At 35.8% G+C, this 23,587-nt stretch overlaps 1 protein-coding gene across 1 annotated transcript in view; it reads left to right on the forward strand.

Annotated features, from left to right (window-relative positions):
• The window catches only part of LOC106092501 (dual specificity tyrosine-phosphorylation-regulated kinase 2), a 272,286-nt gene extending 270,757 nt beyond the window's left edge, over window positions 1-1,529 (forward strand). Inside the window, exon 10 of the mRNA XM_059366108.1 lies at window positions 369-1,529. Within this exon, the coding sequence (XP_059222091.1) occupies window positions 369-1,432 (1,064 nt within the window). The 3' untranslated portion in view covers window positions 1,433-1,529. The remainder of the gene's footprint in view (window positions 1-368) is intronic.
• Window positions 1,530-23,587: the final 22,058 nt, after the last annotated feature.

The raw sequence follows: 23,587 nt of genomic DNA on the forward strand, positions 1-23,587 counted from the left end.
ATAACATACGCCAAAGGAAACCTCGTCCCAAAGAATTCCGTTCCTGGATTGAAAAGAAAAAAAAAATACGTTTTTTTTTAAACATATTTTCCATGTTTTCTAATTGATTTTTAGATAAATTGAAAGCTGAAATAAAGTTTGGTGAATTTTTGGTGAAAATCACCACGGTTTAGTTAGTGCGGATTCTATATGTTTAAAGTCTCTAATTACCTAACATTACCTAATTACGAACATTACCTCTAATGTTCGAAAGTTAATGTTTGTTTGTTTTGAACATTAAAATTTCCATTGTTCGCAACCTTTATTAATATCCCAGTCCTTATTCACAAAATATTAGATTATGATATATTTCCTTTTTTTCTTTATAGGCTGCATTCTTGCTGAACTCTATACTGGCTTCCCTTTGTTTCCCGGCGAAAATGAAGTTGAACAATTAGCCTGCATCATGGAAATATTTGGACTGCCACCCAAAGATCTCATTGCCACTGCTACCAGACGTCGTCTGTTCTTCGATTCGCGCGGTGCCCCACGCTGCATTACAAACTCAAAGGGTCGCAAACGTTCCCCCGGCACCAAGACCCTGTCGCAAGTATTGGTTTGCCAAGATCGTCACTTTATCAACTTCCTGCATCGTTGTTTGGAATGGGATCCAGCGGAACGCATGACTCCCGATGAGGCTGCTCATCATGAATTCCTGCAACCGTCTTCCTCTTCACGACATCGTTCTTGCAGAATGTCAACATCCTCTTCCACAGGTGGACTTAACTCATCCTCGCAGAAATCATCCTGTTATAGTTTTGCCGACATCTCGCCCTCGGCCGCAAATGGTGGCGGTCCAGTGGTGGCCTCCATAACAAGCACAACGACAGTTAGCAATGCTGCCATCACAACAACAACCAACAAATCCAATCGCTCTAATATGCATCACATGTCAACATCGACCGCTAATGGTGCCAATGGCAACCATCATCATGTCCCCTCTACTCTGTCCCATCCCACACATGCTCAATCCTCAGGACATTTACCCGATATCAAGTTGTCGGCCGGTGATAAATACAATAGCATGCAAAAAATGGCTGTGCGCTCCAAGATAACATCATCCGTCTCTGATCTCGAATCGGTGCAGCAATATTCGTTGCATCGTCTCTATGGAACCACCGGAGGTTCCAATGGTACCCTGGTGGGCGGCCACAGTAACTCGCATCTAACCCAATCCGCTTCACGCAAACATTTGATAACCGGCACTGTGGGATCCACATCATCGGCAAAATATGGAGGCATAGCCACCTTGGGTCATACCCATCACAATGGTAATTCGCATCATGTGCCGCAGCTCAACTCCTCACATCATACAACGGCCTCGAATAACAATATCAATATGTCGCACTCTCAATCGACTGGCGATGTGTCGGCCATCTTTGGACGTGCTTGACTTCGCGCCCGTCCCACAAAACTCGAGCTCAAAAAATGCAAACTAGTCAATATGGTGGATTTTTGGAGCTAGAAGTGGAAGCAAATGGGTACAGAGAATGATGAGACGAAGACATGAAATATGGCCATAAGCAGAGATGGCAATAAATGAAATGGATAGTAAATCCGCCTGAGAGAGAAGTTTGAATTGAGTTTTTCTGGGATTAAGAGAACATAAAGAAATATAAAAGCTGTGTTTTTTAAATATAAAGAATTTTCTTTTCATTAGATTATAGGTATAAAAACATAGAGACTAAGGAGAATAGAAACAAAAATGAAAGTGATCAAGATATATGAACAATTATATAGAATTAAAAAAAAGAAAATTAAAATAAAAAAATTCAAAAAGTTTTCACCACAGTTTCAGTATAAATATAGAAAAACAACTAAGGAATCAATAATATTTATAGAATTTAAGAGAAAACTGAAAAGAATTGCTCAATAAATGTTTTACTAAATAATCAGATGAGTAGCTAAGAAAAAGAAATTCACCACTTAAAAAAGGTCTTCAAAATATAGTATAACTAGAGTTATTGAAGTGGAAAAATTAATAATAATGTTTAAATTACAATTAAAAGGAGAAATTTCAGTGTGGTGAATTTTTAAAGAAATTCACCACTTGTAAATTTTTCACAAAAAATCTATTTGAATGAGAACAAAGAAGCCTCTAGGTGATATTTTTAGGTTTTGAAGATTATTTGCAGCTGTGGTGAATTTCTTGCGAAACTCACCACTCAAGAAATACAATGAATTTGCATAGAATTTTGATACATGAGACCAGCTAACAGTGGTATATAACAATTTTATTAATCTCTTATAACTTTTATATTAAAGAAAAACTTCAAACTTTAAAACAAAGTAATTACATACATATGTCAATGTAACAGATTCCCCACCACCAATCAAACCCCTTGAAAATAGTAATAAAAGAATAAAAATAAAATATTGTGTCTATTTTCAATATATATATATACTGTATAACAACCATAGAATAGATAAATGACAAAAATGGAAAACAGCAGAATACAAAACAATAACAATAAACTGTGGTGAACTCACTTACTACATACAATACCATATTAATACTGAATAATGAATACTTTCTTTTTTTCTCTATCTCTCTACACTCTTGGCTACAACACCAAACACATCATGACTTGATATATATTCAAAAGTATAAGATTTAACAAATTTTTATCATAAAGTGTGTAGCATAAATGTCTATAAAGTGTTAATAAATTATTATATAAATGATGGACAAAAAATTTATGAACAATTTTTAGACCAGTAAATGTTTAAATGCATATATAAATCCAACAACAACAAAAACTAAATACTTATATATAAATTCATTGCCAATAATTATTACATACTTATATTTATATAATATTATGTATTAACAATAATAACAAAATATTTTATATATACAATACATATAGTATATTTAAGTGAATTATAAATGTGCAGTTTCAGTTTCAACTAGACTCCAAGGCATAGAAATCACTGAACAGAGTATATCATTTGCATGTTTTGGGGGAAAGGGAAACTCTTTCTTCCAAACCCTTTCGCCCCTTTGAGACATACATACCAAACTGTCCTGCCTAGCCACCCACACAAACTCACATACGAACTCAAATCGGAGTACTAATGTAATAACATTTTTTTGCCAGAGTATTCAACGACTTTATATGCATTATTTGCCAGTTAATTAAATTTTCATGTTATTTTTCCATATGCTGCTCATTTTTTTAGATTACTATTATTATTTTTTTTTTTTCTTTTTTTATTGTAGACCTAATTTTCACTTCATATATAGTATTTGTATGCGTCAGACACCATCGACAAATGTTTACAAAATGTGTTCGAATTTTTTTTTAATTTTATTTAAATTAATTTTCACTATATATACATATTTTCCTATCATTATTTTTATGCTCCATATCAAACGCAAAGAAAATTGTAATACAACAAAACAAACAAACCATACATCTGAAATATGTTATAAAACAAAAACGTATAAATTGTATTATACATAAATGAAAACCAATCAATTTATCTTTAATTAATAATAAAGTTAATGGAAAATATTTCAAAAAATATAAAACGAACAGTTGTGTGGACTTTTTGTTTAAAGGCTATTTTGAGATGAATTGGTTTCATATACTCCAATGAAATTAGATTCTAAATAATTGGGATAATAACAAGTTAACTGAGAACTTTTAGAAAATTGGCATATGGTTTCAAAATGCGGTTGTAATTAGACAAAACAAGTAAGAGCGTGCTAAGATCGGCCGGGCCACCATGGATTGTTCTTTGTGCTGTATCTCTTTTTAGGCAAACAAAGAATAATAAATCGGATAAGAGTTCCGTCCTCTAGTGGCTCAAGAAGTCGAGATCCAATATCGGTTTATATGGCTATATCAGGTTATGCACCGATTTGAACTATACTCAACACAGTTGTTGGAAGTCATGACAAAACACCTCACTCAAAATTTCAGCCAAATCGGATGAAAATAGCGCCCTCTAGTGGCTCAAGAAGTCGAGTTTCAAAATCGGTTTATATGGCAGCTATATCAGGTTATAAGCCGATTTAAAACATACTTAGCACAGTTGTTGGAAGTCATTTCAGCCAAATCGGATAAGAACTCCATTCTGTAGAGGCTCAAGAAGTCAAGATCTAAGATCGGGTTACATGGCAGCTATATAAAAACATGGACCAATATGACCCGTTTACAATCTCCACAGACCTACACTGATAAGAAGTATTTGTGCAAAATTTTAAGTGCCTAGTTTTACTTCTTCGAAAGTTAGCGTGCTTAGACTGAGGAGCGGACAGACATTGTTAGATCGACTTAAAATGTAATGACGATCAATAATATATATAGGTTATGAGGTCTTAGACGAATATTTCGAGGTGTTTCAAACGGAATGAACGAAATTAATATACCCCGATCCTATGGTGGAGGGTATAAAAATCGTCAACACCGCTAATTTTTTTCTGAAAAAACCTCATAAAATCGTCACACCTAAAATTCGACTTTTTCATAAAAATTTCTCTATTTTCGGTGGGTATAAACCTCGGAAGCCACCCTAGCGCAGAGGTTAGCATGTCCGACTATGACGCTGAACGCCTGAGTTCGAATCCTGGCAGGAACATCATAAAAAAAGTTCAGCGATGGTTATCCCCTCCTTAAGCTGGCGACATTTGTAAGGTACTTTGCCATGTTAAAAATTTTCGCCATAGAGTTGTCGCTCTGCGGCACGCAGTTCGGACTCGGCTATTAAAAGGAGGCCCCTTATCATTGAGCTTAAAAATCGGACAGCTCTCATTGATATGTAAGAAGTTTGCCCCTGTTCCTTAATGGAATGTTCATGGGCACATTTTCCATTTGCAATAAACGTCTGGAAGCTCAAATAATGATGGCGGCTCGATTTAGTTTATTTTTGCTTTAAATAAAACCATAAATATATCATAAGAGAACATTTCAATTAAACCATAAAATATCAATGAAATCCTCTCTAGAGTTAAAATTTAATGAAATATTCTCAAAAGACAAAATTTAACTCAAATTTTCATTAAACACAAAATTTCACTGAAATCTTTAATAAAAATTTCTCTGATGACGAAATTTCAATGAAACTTTCAGAATGGCAGGCTCAGGAAACTCTAAAAATACAATTTTATTGGAATTTAAATTTTTTCACAAGGCTTATTAACACAAAGAGTTAATGAAGTACTGACAAAGAACATCACTTGTGGCACAAGCCCCAAGATAGTAAAAACAGGATTACTATATTTAATAAAAACCTACCCTGTTTTGCAATATTAACCTGTGGACCTGAATAATCAAAGCAAAAAAAAAAAATCATCAAAATATAAAACGATTGAAAACAAAAATTGGCAATCGTCAAAAGACCACATTTTGGCCGAAATATCATCAAATCGATGTAAAATCGTCAAGTCTGCCAGAACTGGTTAGGACATATGTTAAGACTGGTTAGGACATATGTTAGAGATCTATTTAAAAAGGTAAAAAGGTGTTTGTTAATTTTCATTGCACTGAAGTTGGTTTATTGGTTTTGCATGTAGTCAACAGAGTGCTTTGAAACTTGTTCAGATACGGTAAGAAATATATGGTGGCTCTTGAAAAAGTTCCACAATCGCTAGATTTGTAATATATACATAATTCATCAAAATAATCAAGTATGGTAAACATTGACAAAAAATTTTAATACTCAAAGCGATACACTCTTCTCTTTTGAGACATTTTGTTTTTGGATATGAAAGGAAATCAACCACAGGTTGTATATTAAAGACGCGAATATCAATAAATAAAAATTGAAATTGAAAGACCAAAGGTCATTGCCAAAACATTTAAAAATAATAAAATCTGAAAATTAAAAAAAAATCAAATTTTAAGCAAAAGATCCGTAAAACAAAGGCAATCACAGAAAATTTTTAAAAAGCCATTCTTTTTTCTAGTTTTGTTACTGATTCTAGTTGATTTTCGTGAAAAATTGTGGTGTGGTGAGTTTCTACAAAAACTCACCACACCTTGAATTTTGCAGAAATTGCAATCTCCATAGCTGTAGGTTAGTTCGCAGAGAATATAGTACAAGTTTTGCGTCTATTACGCTATTAAACCCAGACTTAAAGAAATTCAATGGATCTTCAATGCTAAATTTTTACCTCTATAGCATACACGCTAGAACACTTAGAGACCTCTAGCCGAAAGCAAGCAGCTCTCTATCCCCTGAAAGCTGATGCCTGGCCAAGGAGTCCTACTTTACCGGCAATTATGTATACAAACATGGATCCGCATTGGCGGAATGTCAATGGTTCGACAAATGAAAATTTGCTCACGGACGTTCCATTAAATGGCAACGGGGAGACTTCTTACATACATATATGTATAAGAAATTATTAGCAAATTTATAATGTAGTGAATTTTGAAATGAAATTCATCAAGGAGTTGTATATTGCACACGATATTTTGAATTTTAAATAACAAAAATTGAAATTTAGTAACTAAAGGGCAGGAATAAAATATTAAAAAAAAATAAAATCCGAAAATTAAAAAAAACATCTATATTTTTATGCAAAAGGTGCTCAGAACAAATTCAAATATACCAGATTTTTTGAAAATAATTTTTACTAGTTATTTAACTGATTTTGGTTCATTTTCATGGAAAATTGCAGTGTGGTGAATTTCCATAAAAACTCACCTCACCTCGAATTTTCCAGAAATTGCCTTCTCCATAGCTTTAGGTGAGTTCGCATAGAGTATAATGCATATTTTGAGTCGCATACTTTGACAAACACATGGTTATAGACAAAAAAAAAAAAATGAATCTGTGCAAGGTTTCAGCTCAATATCTTGACTTCTTAAGACTGTGGCGTGATATCATCAGCCGGATGAACGAAAGTGGCTAGATCGTCTAAGATTTTTACGACGAAGAAGAATTTATATACTTTATAGGGTCGGAAATGGATATTTCGATATTCTGCAAACGGAATGACATAACGAATATAACCTCATCTTTGGTTGGAGGGAATAGAAAACGTTAAAAAATAAATATATAAAAGTTCATCAGAATCAGCAGTGGAATTGGAGGACAAGCCTCCTGCTAAGCTTAGAAAGATTATCAAGCACTTTTCTCTGCCCATTTTCAATTTCAACAATTCAATGATCTTTCCTTTAGTCTCGTCATCATCGTTGATACTGACAATTAGACCTAACCATGGTAATTATTGCTTTACCATGCCAAAATGGTCACACCGCTCATGGTTTGGAATATGAAAAGATGGCCGATGGGTAAATACCCCAAAAGGTATTTACCCGGTAAATTGGGTCAATACCTGGGTATTTACCCATTAAAACCCAAAAGCTGGGTATTTATAATTTTGCAGATAACTGGGGTATAAAAATATTTTCCAAACCATTTTTGATGATTTCGTATTCTTTGTATATAAACCTGATCTTCTAATCTCATAAAATCGGATTTTAGTTATATGTAGCCGCTATATAGACCGATCTCCAGACTTAAAGTCTTGAGGCAATAAATGGGTAATTTTTCATCCAATTTCGATGAAATTTGGCACAGTGAATTCTGGTAGACCCCTACCCATTTCTGTGAAGTGTGATTCAGATCGCGCTATATTTGGATATAGCTGTCCTTAGACCGACCGCCCAATCTCCCGATATATGGTATTAAGGCCATAAAATATCCATTTTTTTACCCGAATTCGAATGAAATTTGGCACAGTGTGTTCTGGAAGACCCCTACCCATTCCTGTCAGATCGGACCATATTTGGATATAGCTGCCTTATAAACCGATCTCCCGATATAGTGTAATGAGCCTATAAAAGGAGCATTTTTCATCCGATTTCAATGAAATTTGGCACAGTGCGTTCTGGTACCCCTCTAAACCTCTGTTGAATATCGTCCAGATCGGACCATATTTGGGTATAGCTACCATATAGGCCGATCTCCCGATATGGAGTATTGAGCTCATAAAAGGAGCATTTTTCATCCGATTTTGATGAAATTTTAAACAGCAAGATATTTATTGGGAATTTACCCAATAAATACCCAAGCGTTGGGTATTTACCCGGTAGAGACCCATCTCTAGGAATGTGCCATATTTTCGATCAACGCAGATTTGTTCATAAATTTTGGAATTTTTTTACAAAAAGCATTGTCCAAATTCTGCAAGGTAACAAGTAAAACCTCATTAAGATCAGCCGAGCCGAACACATCTGATGTATAAAGGGTGATTTTTTAGCTATTATCTTCTTGGCAACACTGGTTTAAACAACTGACGCACGCTTCGTGTTTTGGTTCACTGTCAAACATCTTCAGTTTGATCTATAATTTAACTATGAATCGTCTTACATATGAACAACGCTAGCAAATTATTGAATTTTATTATCAAAATGCGTTCTCTGTTAAGAAAGTTTATCGCACGCTTCATTGTGTTCAGCGACGACGCTCATTTTGGCTGAAGAATAAGCAGAATTGTCGATTTTGGGGTGAAGATCAGCCAAAAGCATTGCAAGAGCTACCAATGCATTCAGAAAACTTTACAGTTTGGTGCGGTTTATGGGCTGGTGGCATCATTGGACCATACTTCTTCAAGGGTGATGCGAATCGCAACGTTACTGTGAGCGACGACATAAATACAATCTACCAATGTACGACCTCACACCTACAAATTTCTGATGATGACCCCCCTCCTAAACAAGGAGTTAAAACTCGTGAAATCATAGTTGGTGTGGTGTATCTCCTGTGGCTTTCATATTTCCATTGTAGACAATTTTCGAAAGAGAAATTAACACAAGTTTATCTGGATGACATCAATCATTGGTCCTCCGGTACATGCGTCTGCTCTTTGTTCTTAAGGCAGCATTCAGTTTCCTGTCCCTGCACTGCCTGGTGTTTCAATATTAGGATGTTTGCCTATCCTAGTATTTCGGATTTTGAAGTCGGTCGGTGAATTAATCGTCGGGTCCCTGATTGTTAGGCTGTATTGAGTCTCCCGTCTCTGCACTGCCTGATGTTTTAAAAGAATGGAATAACAACCGCCGAAAATTTTTCTGATCTTTTACCCAGGATTCAAATCTTCGGACATGCTCGGGTGAAATGTCCTCACCCTTAAATCCCCCAAAACGGGACTTATATGGCGACCATGCCAATATAGGGCTCAAACAAAAGAAGATCGTTATAAAAGCGCAGTGGGGCTGGCCCGGTTCGGTAAGTACGTAATAAAATTAAATATATCAAAAATAAAAAAATTCTTTTAAAAAATTTATAATTTTTAAAAACTTTATTTAATATGATTTGCGCATGCAAATATTGAGAAAAAGGGTTTGAAAAAATGGAATACACAATATTGCCATCGAAAATAGCTTTAAGCAACTGCATAGCGACTTTCAAAGAAATACTTCACCAACCAAAAGGTTTAAACAAAATATCTCTCCACTATGTATAATGTAATAGCGACCTATGAAGAAAGATTGTTTTTAAAAGGCCATGTATACACCACCTCTGTTGTATATTGGGAAAATGTAAATATTTTGTAGTCTGTTTTTTGGCGCTCATAAATACCTTGTCATAAAAAGTCTACACAAGTTTAAGTTAAGTCTACACAAAACTTAAAAAACACATGACTTTAAGGTAACGGAATTCAAAGCATATGTTAGGGGAGCAAAATGAATAGTACACTGTACAAAATTGGACAAAAATATGTTTATTAAAGAAAATTTATTTATTAAATAAATAAATAAAAAAGAAAATTTATATATAATTAAAACAACATTTATCCACCAAAAATGTATATTTAAAAACAAAAAAATTTTTAATCCAGTCTTGCCATATTTATTAGAGGAGAATTAGTTGTCTTCTTTGTAATGTAAGTTTAATAGAGATATGGAAATCGTAGAGGGCCAAAATACACAAAGATTTTTTGTATCAAAGAAGACCGATGTGTGTAGAAAACTAATAGTTATACTCGTACATATATATGTATATATAAATATGGTATTTAATTTCTAAGCATATAAAGAGTAGTTAGAGTAGTCACCAGGAAATAAGTAGTGATAATAATTTCTTTTTCTTTTTTTAGAAGATTAAATATTTTTTTTTTTCAATTATATACTGTATGTAATAGCAGAAGTACAAATATTGATATTTGGTATATAGAAGAGCATGGAAAAATAACAAAAAGTATTTGTTCACTTACATAAATATAATCTATCATATATTCATAATACAAATATATTCATAACAGATTCAAAGACCATAAAACCTAGAGGACAAATGCATATCTTCTTCACAGCTGCTTAGTTTAGTTACAAATTTCTAAGGCGCAATATTTTTTTTATAAGTAATAAATTTAAAGTGTTCAGTGTACTAAGGAAGAGTGGTTCCACTTATTTCTCAACTGCCCCAGGATGTGTAAGGAAATTGAAATCTTGTGAGGATGATCTTCTGGCGGACTCAGAAGGGCACTAACACAACAGTGGTGAAAGTTCTGAATCCTGACGATGGTCCGGTTTCTACAGATAAATTTGTAGTAAAGGGCATAAACCGACCTTTATTACCAGGAACAGCCAGGAAGTATTAGATGTTACCTTTGTATGGGAAGATGTAAGAGGAAGAATATGCGACAGGGAAGTGTTGATCAGCTTCTCTGATCATCACTATATAAACTTCAGTCTTGGCGAAAATACTGCAGAGGTGGTCCCTCAGCTAAACAGAGGAAAGGTGGATTGGGATAAATTTCGGAACACAACCTACACGACTCTTCCCCTAGACCAGAAAAGGAAGTGGAAACTGCTGAGGACATGGACATAATGGTCAAGGAGATCACGAAGGCCCTGAATGAGTCCTTGGTGTCAGCATGTCCTAGTGCCAAGCCAAGGGGCAAACAGGAAGGGCAGCAGAAAACTCTTCAACAGACGAAAGCCACAAGGGCACCGCACGATTGGGACGTCTATAAGGCCAATCTAAGAAAATAAAAGGGCAAGCTGAGAAAGGCAAAGAACAAATCCTGTGTCAAATTCGGAAGCCCCGCGCCCCCCAGGCTAAGGAAAATCCTATCCTCGAAACCTATAACGTTGGCATATATTCAGAAATCAGTGAATATATGGACAATGTCTAGTGAGGAACTATAACTACTCGTTGATACACATTTTCCCAGGAAACTCTCCAACGAACAACGTGGCGCCAAATTATTGCACTATTAGTCCGAATCGGACGAAAATATATATGGGAGCTATATTCAAATCTGAACCGATTTTTTTCAACTTCAATAGGCTTCGTCTCTAAGCCAAACCACCAGCCTGTACCAAATTTTAAGACGATCGGACGAAAATTGCGACCTACAGTCTTTAAAAATAGAGATATTGAGCTGAAACTTTGCACTCATTCTTTTTTTGTCCATAAGCAGTTTAAGATCGAAGATGGGCTTTATCGGACTATATCTTGATATAGCCCCCATATAGACCGATCCGCCGATCTTAGGCCCATAAAAGCCCAATTTAATTTCCGATTTTGCTGAAATATGGGACAGTGAGTTGTATTAGGCCTTTCGACATCCTTCTTCAATTTGGCCCAGATCGGTCCAGATTTGGATACAGCTGTCATATAGACCGATCTCTCGATTTAAGGTTTTGCGCCCATAAAAGGCGCATTTATTGTCCGATGTCGCCGAAATTTGAGGCAGTGAGTTAAGTTAGGCCCCTCAAAATACTTCTGCATTATGACACAGATCGGTCCTAATTTGAATATAGCTGCCATATTGACCGATCCGCCCATTTTGGGTCTATGGCTCATAAAAGCCACATTTATTATCCGATTTTGCTAAAATCTTGGACAGTGAGTTGTGTTAGGCCCTTCGACATCCTTCTTCAATTTGGCCTTGATCGGTACAGATTTGGATATAGCTGCCATATGGACCGATCTGTCGATTTCAGGTTTTCGGCCCATAAAAGCCACATTTATTATCCGATTTTGCTGAAATTTGATACAGTGAGTTGTGTAAGGCCTTTAGACATCCTTCTTCAATTTGGTCCAGATCAGTCCAGACTTGGATATAGCTGCCATATAGACTGATCTCTCGTTTTAAGGTTTTGGGCCCATAAAAGATCCGTTTATTGTCCGATGTCACCGAAATTTGAGACAGTGAGTTGTGTTAGGCCCTTCGACATCCTTCTTCAATTTGGTCTAGATCGATCGATCTGTGACAAATTGTCTTCATTACATATGTCCATAGATAAACTAAACATATATCATCATCATTACTTAAGAAAATACACAAAAAATGCAAATGAGTCATAAATGTCTGCAGAAAAACTCGATAAATTATTGTATAATTAAAAGTAGCTTAAGACCTTTTAGCCTATAAGACAGAAAAAAAAACATTTATATAATTAATAAACATTTAGTTATTTGTCTATAACCATAGCTGGAAAAAAAAATTGTTAGCCAAAAAGAAAAAGTAAAAACTAAAATATAATCACCCAAAAGTCACTTGTAATACATAGAGGTTTTATCAACAAAGCAATGACTAAAAGAGAAAAATGAAAACAACAACACAACATTTTACGATTAATTATTCCTATAACAATATTGATTACCGAAAAAAAAATCACAAACACTCATAGACATGAACAACAATAAAACCAATAGTTAATTATAAATATCTTTAAATAAAACTTCAGTGTAAAATCCAACCAACAAACAAAACCCATCATTATTATAATAAACCCTAAAACCTTAAAAAAAATACAATCCCCCCCTAAAGAAACAAATATAAAAATAAAACTCAAAAAAATCATCAATAAAAAAATTATGTTATGAAATATTACAACCGAAAAAAATTAACAAAAAAAAAATCACAAAAATTGTGTTCATATTCGAGGGGACTACAGAGGCTAGTTAGACTTTTCAAGCTGACTTTGCTTAAATTGGTGGTATAGGTCATCCATCCATCGTTGTAGTCACAACATTCACTACAGGTAAGTCATGTTTAAGGGGATTATGAATGGTGAAAAAAAAAAAAACAGAATGTGTTGAAATCATAAATTGATATGGAAAACAAAAAATCGCCAAGACACGCGAATTAAGTATGGGAGAAAAAAAGTTCATTCCCAAAATAAAACAAAAAAAAAAGAAAAAAATTGGAGAAATAAAAGAAATCAACCAAAAATCATCAATGAAACTAATAAATGCTTATGATATGACAATGATGAACCAATACATTCATCTATCCATCTGACCCCCAAATTCAGTTGACAGGTGATTTAGAAAAATCTTATAAAAATTAACTATTTACAAATCCCTTAAAATATTCCAATGAAGTCTTTGGTTGCTGCTGAATGCTTTGGGTTTTAGCCCATTTAATTGCTTTGTGCTACAGGCAAATGTGTGGATTTATTAAACCAAACTTTAAGCTATCATATCAAGCTATGACTACTTGTGGTGGTAGTGAAGACAAAGACATTAAATTACCATTGATCACGATTGCTCAAATCAATCGATTTATCTATTGATTAATGCATTGTCTACATAAATACAAATGTCATATGTAATATTTATAGCAGCTCATTAAAGGGGTCTCTATAGCAAATGGTCAATATGGAGTATAATTTGCTGACCCTACCTTTTATGAGATGGTGTTAGGTTCCCTTGTGACATATTTTGTACAAAACACAACTAAGTCATGTTTCTAGGGGTATAATTAATAGTGGGACATCAATGAGGGAGAATGGTCTATTTGCCTATTAAGCTTAGATATATGAGGGGAGTTATTAAAACTCAATGTTCCATATTTCAGCTGAATCAAATAGAATATGTGCCTCTTTTGAGTCTAAGATCGGTTTATCTAGCAGCAATATCAGGTTGGAGGCCACCGTGGCGCAGAGGTTAGCATGTCCGCCTATAAGCCGAACAACTGAGTTGAAATCCCGGCGTGAATATCAAGAAAAATTTCTAATGCTGGCCATATGTAAGGTATCCTGGCATGTTAAAACTTCTCTTGCAAATGGTGTCACTATATAGCAAGCCGTTCGAACTCGTCGTTGATATAAAAAGAAAACCCTGTTCCTTAGTGGAATGCTCTTAGAAAATGTAGGTTTTATACTGATTTGGATCGTACTGGCACAGTTGTTAAGGTTGAAGATGTCAAGTCAGGAGTTAAAAAAAACAAGTAAAAGCGTGCTAAGTTCGGCCGGGCCGAATCTTATATACCCTCCACCATGGATCGCGTTTGTCGAGTTCTTTTCTCGGCATCTCTTCTGAGGCAAAAAAGGATATAAGAAAAGAGTTGCTCTGCTATTAAAACGATATCAAGATATGGTCCGGTTCGGACCACAATTAAAATATATGTTGGAGACCTGTGTAAAATTTCAGCCAATTCGTATAAGAATTGCGCCCATTGGGGCTCACGAAGTAAAATAGAGAGAACGATTTATATGGGATCTGTATCGGGCTATAGACCGATTCAGACCATAATAAACACGTTTATTGATGGTCATGAGAGGATCCATCGTACAAAATTTCAGGCATATCGGATAATAATTGCGACCTCTAGGGGTCAAGAAGTAAAGATCCCAGATCGGTTTATATGGAAGCTATATCAGGTTATGAACCAATTTGAACCGTATTTGACACAGTTGTTGAAAGTAAAAATAAAATACGTCATGCAAAATTTCAGCCAAATCGGATAGGAATTGCGCCCTCTAGAAGCTCAAGAAATCAAATCCCCAGATCTGTTTATATGACAGCTATATCAGGTTATGAACCGATTTGAACCATACTTGGCACAGTTGTTGGATATCATAACGAAATACTTCGTGCAAAAATTCATTGAAATCGGATAAGAATTGCGCCCTCTAGAGGGTCAAGAAGTTAAGACCCAAGATCGGTTTATATGGTAGCTATATCAGGTTATGGACCGATTTGAACCATACTTTGCACAGTTGTTGGGTATCATAATAAAACACGTCGTGCGAAATTTCATTCCAATCGGATAAGAATTGCGCACTCTAGAGGCTCAAGAAGTCAAGACCCAAGATCGGTTTATATGGCAGCTATATCAAAACATGGACCGATATGGCCCATTTACAATACCAACCGACCTACACTAATAAGAAGTATTTTCGCAAAATTTCAAGCGGCTAGCTTTACTCCTTCGGAAGTTAGCGTGCTTTCGACAGACAGACGGACGGACGGACAGACGGACGGACATGGCTAGATCGACATAAAATGTCACGACGATCAAGAATATATATACTTCATGGGGTCTCAGACGAATATTTCGAGTAGTTACAAACAGAATGACGAAATTAGTATACCCCCATCTTATGGTGGAGGGTATAAAATAGGGGGGCTATATTAAGTTATTAACAGATTTGAACAGTTGTTGGAATTCATAACAAAACGCTGTGGTCAAAAATTAAATGAAATGGTTGAAGATGTCAAATCATGAGTTCGAAAATAGGGGAGCTATATCATGTTATTAACAGATTTGAACCGTATTTGGCACAGTTGTTGGAATTCATAACAAAACTCTGTGGTCTCAAATTCAGCTATATCGAATAACAATTGCGGCTTACAAGGGCGCAAGAAGTAAAATCGAGAGATCGGCTTATATGGGAGCTTTATCTGGTTATTGACCCATTTAGACAGTGCTTAACACATTTGTCGGAAGTCATAGCAAAACACATCGTGCAAAATATCAGCCATATCGGACAAAAATTGCGGTTTCCAGGTAAAGCTGGCAAATTATCGATGGCACTATCGATATTCTATTATTTGTCCGAATATCGATTGATATTTTTACTATCGATACTATTGGCAAAGCTCAAGTTTTTTTTCAAAACTAAACAAAAACAAGTAAAAAGGCGTTAAGATTGCCCGGGCCGAACTTTGAATAGCCACCATCTCGGGTATATATGTAAACCATCTTTCATCATAATCCTGTGAAATATGCATAATTAATTTCCCCATAGCAGCTATATCGGAATATGGTCCGATTTGGATCAAATTCGGCATGGACACTGAGTGGTCTAATAAATATAAGACACTGTTCAATTTTGTAGAACAAAATATTGGCCTTTTTGGTAGCCATATCCAAATATATACGTATCTGAATCATATACACGACACGGATGTCGAAAAGCCTATCATAAATCACTGTGTCAAATTTCAGCGAAATCGGATAATAAATGCGCCTTTTATTGGGTCAAGACTTTAAATCGAGAGATCGTTCTATATGGCACCTATAACCAAATCTGGATATATATATATTTATATATACATAACAAATCTTAATAGGGGCTGGTCTCGATCATATTTTATTCAGGTCCCGAGAACCCATATACAAGTAATATTTTCAGACAATAAATCTAACTTTTATGGGATTAAAACCCTAAATTGGAAGATCGGTTTATATGACAGCTATATCTAAATAGACTGATATGACTCATATGCGGATTGAAATGTTCAGAGACCTAAAACTGCTCACTGTTTCGAATTTCAGCGAATTCGGGTAATAAATAAACCTTTTATGGGCTTCAGACCCTTTATCGGCAGATCGGTCTATATCGCAGCTGTATCTAAATATAGTCCGATATGGACGATATTAAGGTCGGATATCGGGAGGCCGAAAACTATTCGCTGTTTCAAATTTCAGCGAAATCCGGTAATAAATAAATCTTTTATGGGCTTCAGACCCCTTATCGGTCTATGTGTCCGCCATATCTAAATGTAGACCGATCGGAACTATATTAATATCGGATATCGGGAGGCCTAAAACTACACACTGTTTCAAATTTCAGCGAAATCAGATTAAAAAAATAAAGCATTTATGGACATTAGAACCTTTATCGGCAGATCGGTCTATATGGCAAATCGGTCTATATGGAAGATCGGTCTATATGGCAGCTATATCTAAATATAGTCAAATCTGAACCATATTTAGGTCAGATGTCGGGAGGCTTTAAATAAACCACTGCCTCAAATTTCAGCGAAATCGGAAAAAATGAAGCATTTGTAGGCATTAGACCCTTTATCGGCAGATCGGTCTATATCGCAGCTGTATCTAAATATAGTCCGATATGGACGATATTAAGGTCGGATATCGGGAGGCCGAAAACTATTCGCTGTTTCAAATTTCAGCGAAATCCGATAATAAATAAATCTTTTATGGGCATCAGACCCCTTATCGGTCTATGTGTCAGCCATATCTAAATGTTGACCGATCAGAACTATATTAATGTTGGATATCGGGAGGCCTAAAACTACACACCGTTTTAAATTTCAGCGAAATCAGATAAACAAATAAAGCATTTATGGGCATTAGAACCTTTATCGGCAGATCGGTCTATATGGCAGCTATATCTACATATAGTCAAATCTGAACCATATTTAGGTCAGATGTCAGGAGGCTTTAAATAAACCACTGTTTCAAATTTCAGCGAAATCGGAAAAAATTAAGCATTTGTAGGCATTAGACCCTTTATCGGCAGATCGGTCTATATAGCAGCTATATCCAAATATGGCCCGCTCAAGAATATAACAGCATGCATCAAAAAGTCGTATCTCTGCCAAATTTCAGTTCAATATCTCTATTTTTGAAGGCTGTAGAGTGATAACAACAGACGGACGGACAGACGGACATCGTTAAATCGTCTTAGAGTTTTACGACAATCGGAAATACATATATTTTGTAGGGTCGGATATTTATACTTCGATGTGTTGAAACGGAATGACTAAATGAATATACCCCCTATCCTACGGTGGTGGGTATAATATGTGATCCGACATTGAATGTATCCTACATAACACATTGCGCCTATAGAGAGCGCAATTTTCATCCGGCAAAAATTTTGTACAATGGCTTCCCTCATGACTTTATAAAATTTGGTTTTATTCGTTCTGTGTATTGATATTGCTTCTATATAAATCAAACTCCTGCTTTTTATACCCACCACCATAGGATGGAGGTATACTAATCTAGTCATTTCGTTTGTAACACCTCGAAATATGCAACTAAGTCCCCAAAAAGTGTATGTATTCTTGATCCTCTCGACGTTCTGCGTCGATCTAGCCAGGTCGAACGCGTAAAGCTAGCCGCTTGAAATTTTGCACAGATATTTAATAGTGATGTAGGTCGATGGGAATTAAAAATGGGCCATAACGGATCAGATTTGGTTATAGCTCCCATATAAACCGATCTCTCGATTTGACTTTTTAAGCCCCTTGAAGCCGCAATTTTTTTACGATTTCGTTGAAATTTGGTTATAGTGGTCTGTTACAACTTCTAATAACTGTGCCAAGTACGGTCTAAATCGGCTAAGAACATGATGTAGCTCCTATACAAACCGATCTCCCGTTTTGACTTCTTGGGCTCCTGGAAGCTGCAATTTTTATCTAATTTGGCTAAAATTCTGAATAAAGTGTTCTGTTGTGACTTCCAACAACAGTTCCAAGTCAAGAATTTCATTTAGCTCCCATATAAACCGATCTCCCGATTTGATTTCTCGAGCCCATGTAAGCCACGATTTTGATCCGATTTGGCTAACATTTTGCATTAAGTGTTCTGTTATGACTTCCAATAACTGCACTAAGCACGGTTAAAATCGGTCTTAAACTTGATATAGCTCCCACATTAACCAGTCTCCCGATTTGACTTCTTGAGCCCTTACAAGCCATCATTTTTGTCCGATTTGGCAGAAATTGAGTGCGTAGTGTTTTAGCAACTGTGCCTAGTACGGTCCAAATCGGTGCATAACCTGCTATAGCTCCCACATAAACCGATCTCCCGATTTGACTTCTTAAGCCCCTGGAAGCTGCAATTTTTATCCAATTTGACTAAAATTATGAATAAAGTGTTCTGTTGTGACATCCAACAACAGTCCCAAGTCAAGAATTTCATTTAGCTCCCATATAAACCGATCTCCCGATTTGATTTCTTGAGCCCCTGGAAGCCGCAATTTTTGTCCGATTTGGCAGAAATTTTGCATAAAGTGTTCTGTTATGACTTCCAACAACTGCACTAAGCACGGTTAAAATCGGTCTTTAACCTGATATAGCTCCCACATTAACCAGTCTCCCGATTTGAATTCTTGAGCCCTTACAAGCCATCATTTTTGTCCGATTTGGCAGAAATTGAGTGCGTAGTGTTTTAGCAACTGTGCCTAGTACGGTCCAAATCGGTGCATAACCTGCTATAGCTCCCATATAAACCGATCTCCCGATTTGACTTCTTGAGCCCATGCAAGCCACGATTTTGATCCGATTTGGCTAAAATTTTGCATTAAGTGTTCTGTTATGACTTCCAACAACTGCGCTAAGCATGGTTAAAATCAGTCTATAACCTGATATAGCTCCCATGTAAACCGGTCTCTCGATTGAATTTTTGCTGGTTTGGCAGAAGTTTGGCATGTTGTAAATTTTTATCAGAATCCATGGTGGTGGGTTCCCCAGATTCGGCCCGGCCGAACTTACCACCCTTTTACTTGTTGAAAATCTAATGGTCCTCTTTATTGTATGGTTGCCCAAAAAGTAATTGCGGATTTTTTTAAAGAAAGTAAATGCATTTTTAATAAAACTTAGAATGAACTTTAATCAAATATACTTTTTTACACTTTTTTTCTAAAACAAGCTAAAAGTAACAGGTGATAACTGACAGAAGAAAGAATGCAATTACAGAGTCACAAGCTGTGAAAAAATTTGTCAACGTCAACTATATGAAAAATCCGCAATTACTTTTTGGGCAACCCAATATTATAGTTAACACCATATAGTTTAGCTTATATTTTATAACCAAATGTCATCGCCGGTGGGTCGGTTTCTGCAGAAAGATTTTGAAGAGTTTTCGATTTTGCGTTGCAAACAAATGCATAAATTTATAATACCCTGTACCACTGTGGTGGTGTAAGGTATAAGAATTTTGCAAAAAAATTTTAAAAAATTTTAAAATTTTAAGAAATGCTAGTTTTTTACTATTCTTTTTCCAATTTCAATTCAAGGAATGCTTTTGGATTTCAGATATTCGAAAATATGAGCGAGTTCAAGCATTTCCATCTTAAAAATTACATTAAAATATTTACGCCCAAAAATCAGATTTTTGCGAATTCTTCCTAAGAAACATGTGATGTATTGCTTCAACCAGTACAGCAAGAATATTTGCTCTCTAATCCAGGTTTGTTTAAGATTTTCGAAATACGAAAATACGAAAAGGTTAGAGCATTTGCGAACTCCGAAAAATTGTTTCGCATTATTCTTAAGAAGATTTTCATACTTTATTCCGGCTCATGACTTACGTGCTGCATTCTTAGTTTTGCCAGACAAATCATTTCCTCTTCAAGGAAACTATGCAAGTAAATGCTGATACTATGGACCAAACCTACATTCAATATACTGTGTGAATTGTCTGCTGCCAATTTGGTGGTACCATCGATCGATTTGGTGTTGAAAAACATTGAAAACTCCAATAACCCATAGCTTAAAAGAAAGCTTTGATTCTTGGCTATAACATAAAACTACTTGACCCAAAGTTATACACTTCCCAACAACAGATTGTGAAAAATTTTTTATCAGCTTATTTCTATTTTGGTCTTTGTTAGTTTTCTTTCTACCACATCTCCCATTATTAGGTAAGATTTTGTAATTTTTTTTTTCTTGTTAAATAATTTGTTATCATAGATAATTAAATAATGAAACATGCTTCCGTTTTCTAAATACCTTCACCATGCAACAGGCAACACATTCATCAAGCTATTAAAAATCTTACCAATTGATAAAATCTAATAGCTAAGCATGTAATATCCCCTTGGTATTGGCCAAAACAAAGCTCTCCATGGGCCCACCTTCCAGTCTTGATTACTTGCTATGTTGTAATCGACCACAATTTATAACAATTAATAAGAATTCCCATCGTCATTGGGGCGAAAGTAAAAGTTATGACCAACCAACCAAATTCTCTTCTTTGACACATAAATAAGGTAGATATGATATGAAATGAAATGAAGAAACAGAAAAACAAACCTAAGAAAGAAATAAACACTTGACGCGAGATTTTCAGGTTTTTGTGGATTCGGTCTCGCCACTTCTTGGTTAAGATGACTTCTTTGGGATTTAAAGGTTTAAAGTGATGTAGAAGGTGAGAAAAATGAGGGCCCTGAAAGAAGGCCTTATTGGAAGGCAAAACAAATCATAACAAGTAAAAGCATGCTAAGTTCGGCCGCGCCGAATCTTATATACCCACCATCATGGATCGAAATTTTCGAGTTCTTTTCCCGCCATACCTGTTTCAGCAAAAAAGGATATAAGAAAAGATTTTCTCTGCTATTAGAGCGATATCAAGATAGGGTCGGGTTTGGAGCACAATTAAATTATATGTTGGAGACCTGTGTAAAATGTCAGACAATTTGAATTAGAATTGCGCCCTGTGGGGGCTCAAGAAGGAAAATAGAGAGATCGATTTATATGGGAGCTGTATCGGGCTATAGACCGATTCAGACCATAATAAACACGTATGTTGATGTTGATGGTCATGAGAGGATCCGTCGTACAAAATTTCAGGCAAATCGGATAATAATTGCGACCTCTAGAAGCTCAAGTCAAGATCCCAGATCGGTTTATATGGAAGCTATATCAGTTTATGAACCGATTTGAACCTTACTTGACACAGTTGTTGAAAGTAAAAATAAAATATGTCATGCAAAATTTCAGCCAAATCGGATAAGAATGGCGCTCTCTAGAAGCTCAAGAAGTCAAGTCCCCAGATCTGTTTATATGACAGCTATATCAGATTATGAACCAATTTTAACCCTAGTTGGTACAGTTATGGAATATCATAACAAAATACTTCGTACAAAAATTCATTCAAATCGGATAAGGATTGCGCCCTCTAGAGGCTCAAGAAGTCAAGACCCAAGATCGGTTTATATGGCGGCTATATCAGGTTATGGACCGATTTGAACCATACTTGGTACAGTTATGTGATATCATAGCAAAACACGTCGTGCAAAATTTCATTCCAATCGGATAAGAATTGCGCCCTCTAGAGGCGGAAGAAGTCAAGACCCAAGATGGCGGCTATATCAGGTTATGGACCGATTTGAACCATACCTGGCACAGTTGATGGATATCATAGCAAAACACGTCGTGCAAAATTTCGTGCCCAAAAAGTAGTTGCGGATTTGTCATATAGTCGGCGTTTACAAATTTGTTCACAGCTTGTGACTCTGTAATTACATTCTTTCTTCTGTCAGTTATCAGCTGTTACTTTTAGCTTGCTTTAGAAAAAAAGTGTAAAAAAAGTATATTTGATTAAAGTTCATTCTAAGTTTTATTAAAAATGCATTTACTTTCTTTTAAAAAATCCGCAATTACTTTTTGGGCAACCCAATAGCTCCCACAAAAACCGATCTCCAGATTATACTTTTTGTGCCTTTAGAGAGCGCAGTTCTTGTCCGATTTCTCAATTCTATTTCTCTTTAGAGACGATAATGGTCGAAGATTTTTTGCAATGGAAAAGAAAAGGCAGAAGATACCACAACACCTACCATATAATGACGTGTTTCTATTCTTGGTTAAGAAATCTCATCCCATACTTTTAGGTGTGAAGACTTAGAGGGCAGTACATGGGTACGTTGTTCTTCTATCGAACCAATTGCGAAAACACTTTTGTGATAACAGTACAACACGAAGCAAGTTCGAAAATTTGCCTGCTAGCTCTGTTCTTTTTCCCTTGCAAGTGCTTGTGTGTTGTAGTGAAAGATTTTTTGTCTATACCACTACAATGACTCCCATGGTATACACATGTTTTTGTACATCTTTCGGAAGTTGTGTCAATAGCTTCGAACGTTAAACAAAGTCAACGGGTATGGCTGAGGCTTTGAGTGTCCAGGTGCGAATCCCGGCCAGGCTCAGCCGAGATGTATTATACCCTCCACCATAAGATGAGGGTATCGTCATTTCGTCATTCTGTTTGTAACACCTCGAAATATGCGTCTGAGATCCCATAAAGTATAGATATTCTTGATCGTCATGTCATTTTAATTCGATCTAGCGATGTCCGTCCGTCTGTCTGTCGAAAACACGCTAACTTTCGAAGGAGTAAAACTAGGCGCTTGAAATTTTTGTAGGTCGGTTGAGATTGTAAATGGGCCAAATCGGTCCATGTTTTGATATAGCTGTCATTCAAATCGATCTTGGGTCTTGACTTTTTGAACCTCTAGAGGGCGCAATTCTCATACGATTTGGAAGAAATTATGTACAACGACTTCTCTCATGACCTTCACCATACCTGTCTAATGTGGTCTATTAGCTCCCATATAAACCGATCTCCCGATTTTGTTTCTTGTGCCCCTACAAAAGCTGACATCTACAATGTTCAGCATTCATTTATGGTCCGAATTGGACTATAACTTGATATAGCTCCAATAGCATAACAGTTCTTATTCAATATTCTTTGTTTGCCTTAAAAGAGATAACGCGCATAGAACTCGAGAAAAGCGATCCATGGTGGAGGGTATATAAGATTCGGCACGCTCTTACTAGTTTTTAGCCTATTAAGGCAAATGATGATTTTTCCTATGTC

The sequence above is a fragment of the Stomoxys calcitrans genome, chromosome 3 (assembly GCF_963082655.1).
Source record: "Stomoxys calcitrans chromosome 3, idStoCalc2.1, whole genome shotgun sequence".
In the NCBI taxonomy this organism is placed as follows: Eukaryota; Metazoa; Arthropoda; class Insecta; order Diptera; family Muscidae; genus Stomoxys; species Stomoxys calcitrans.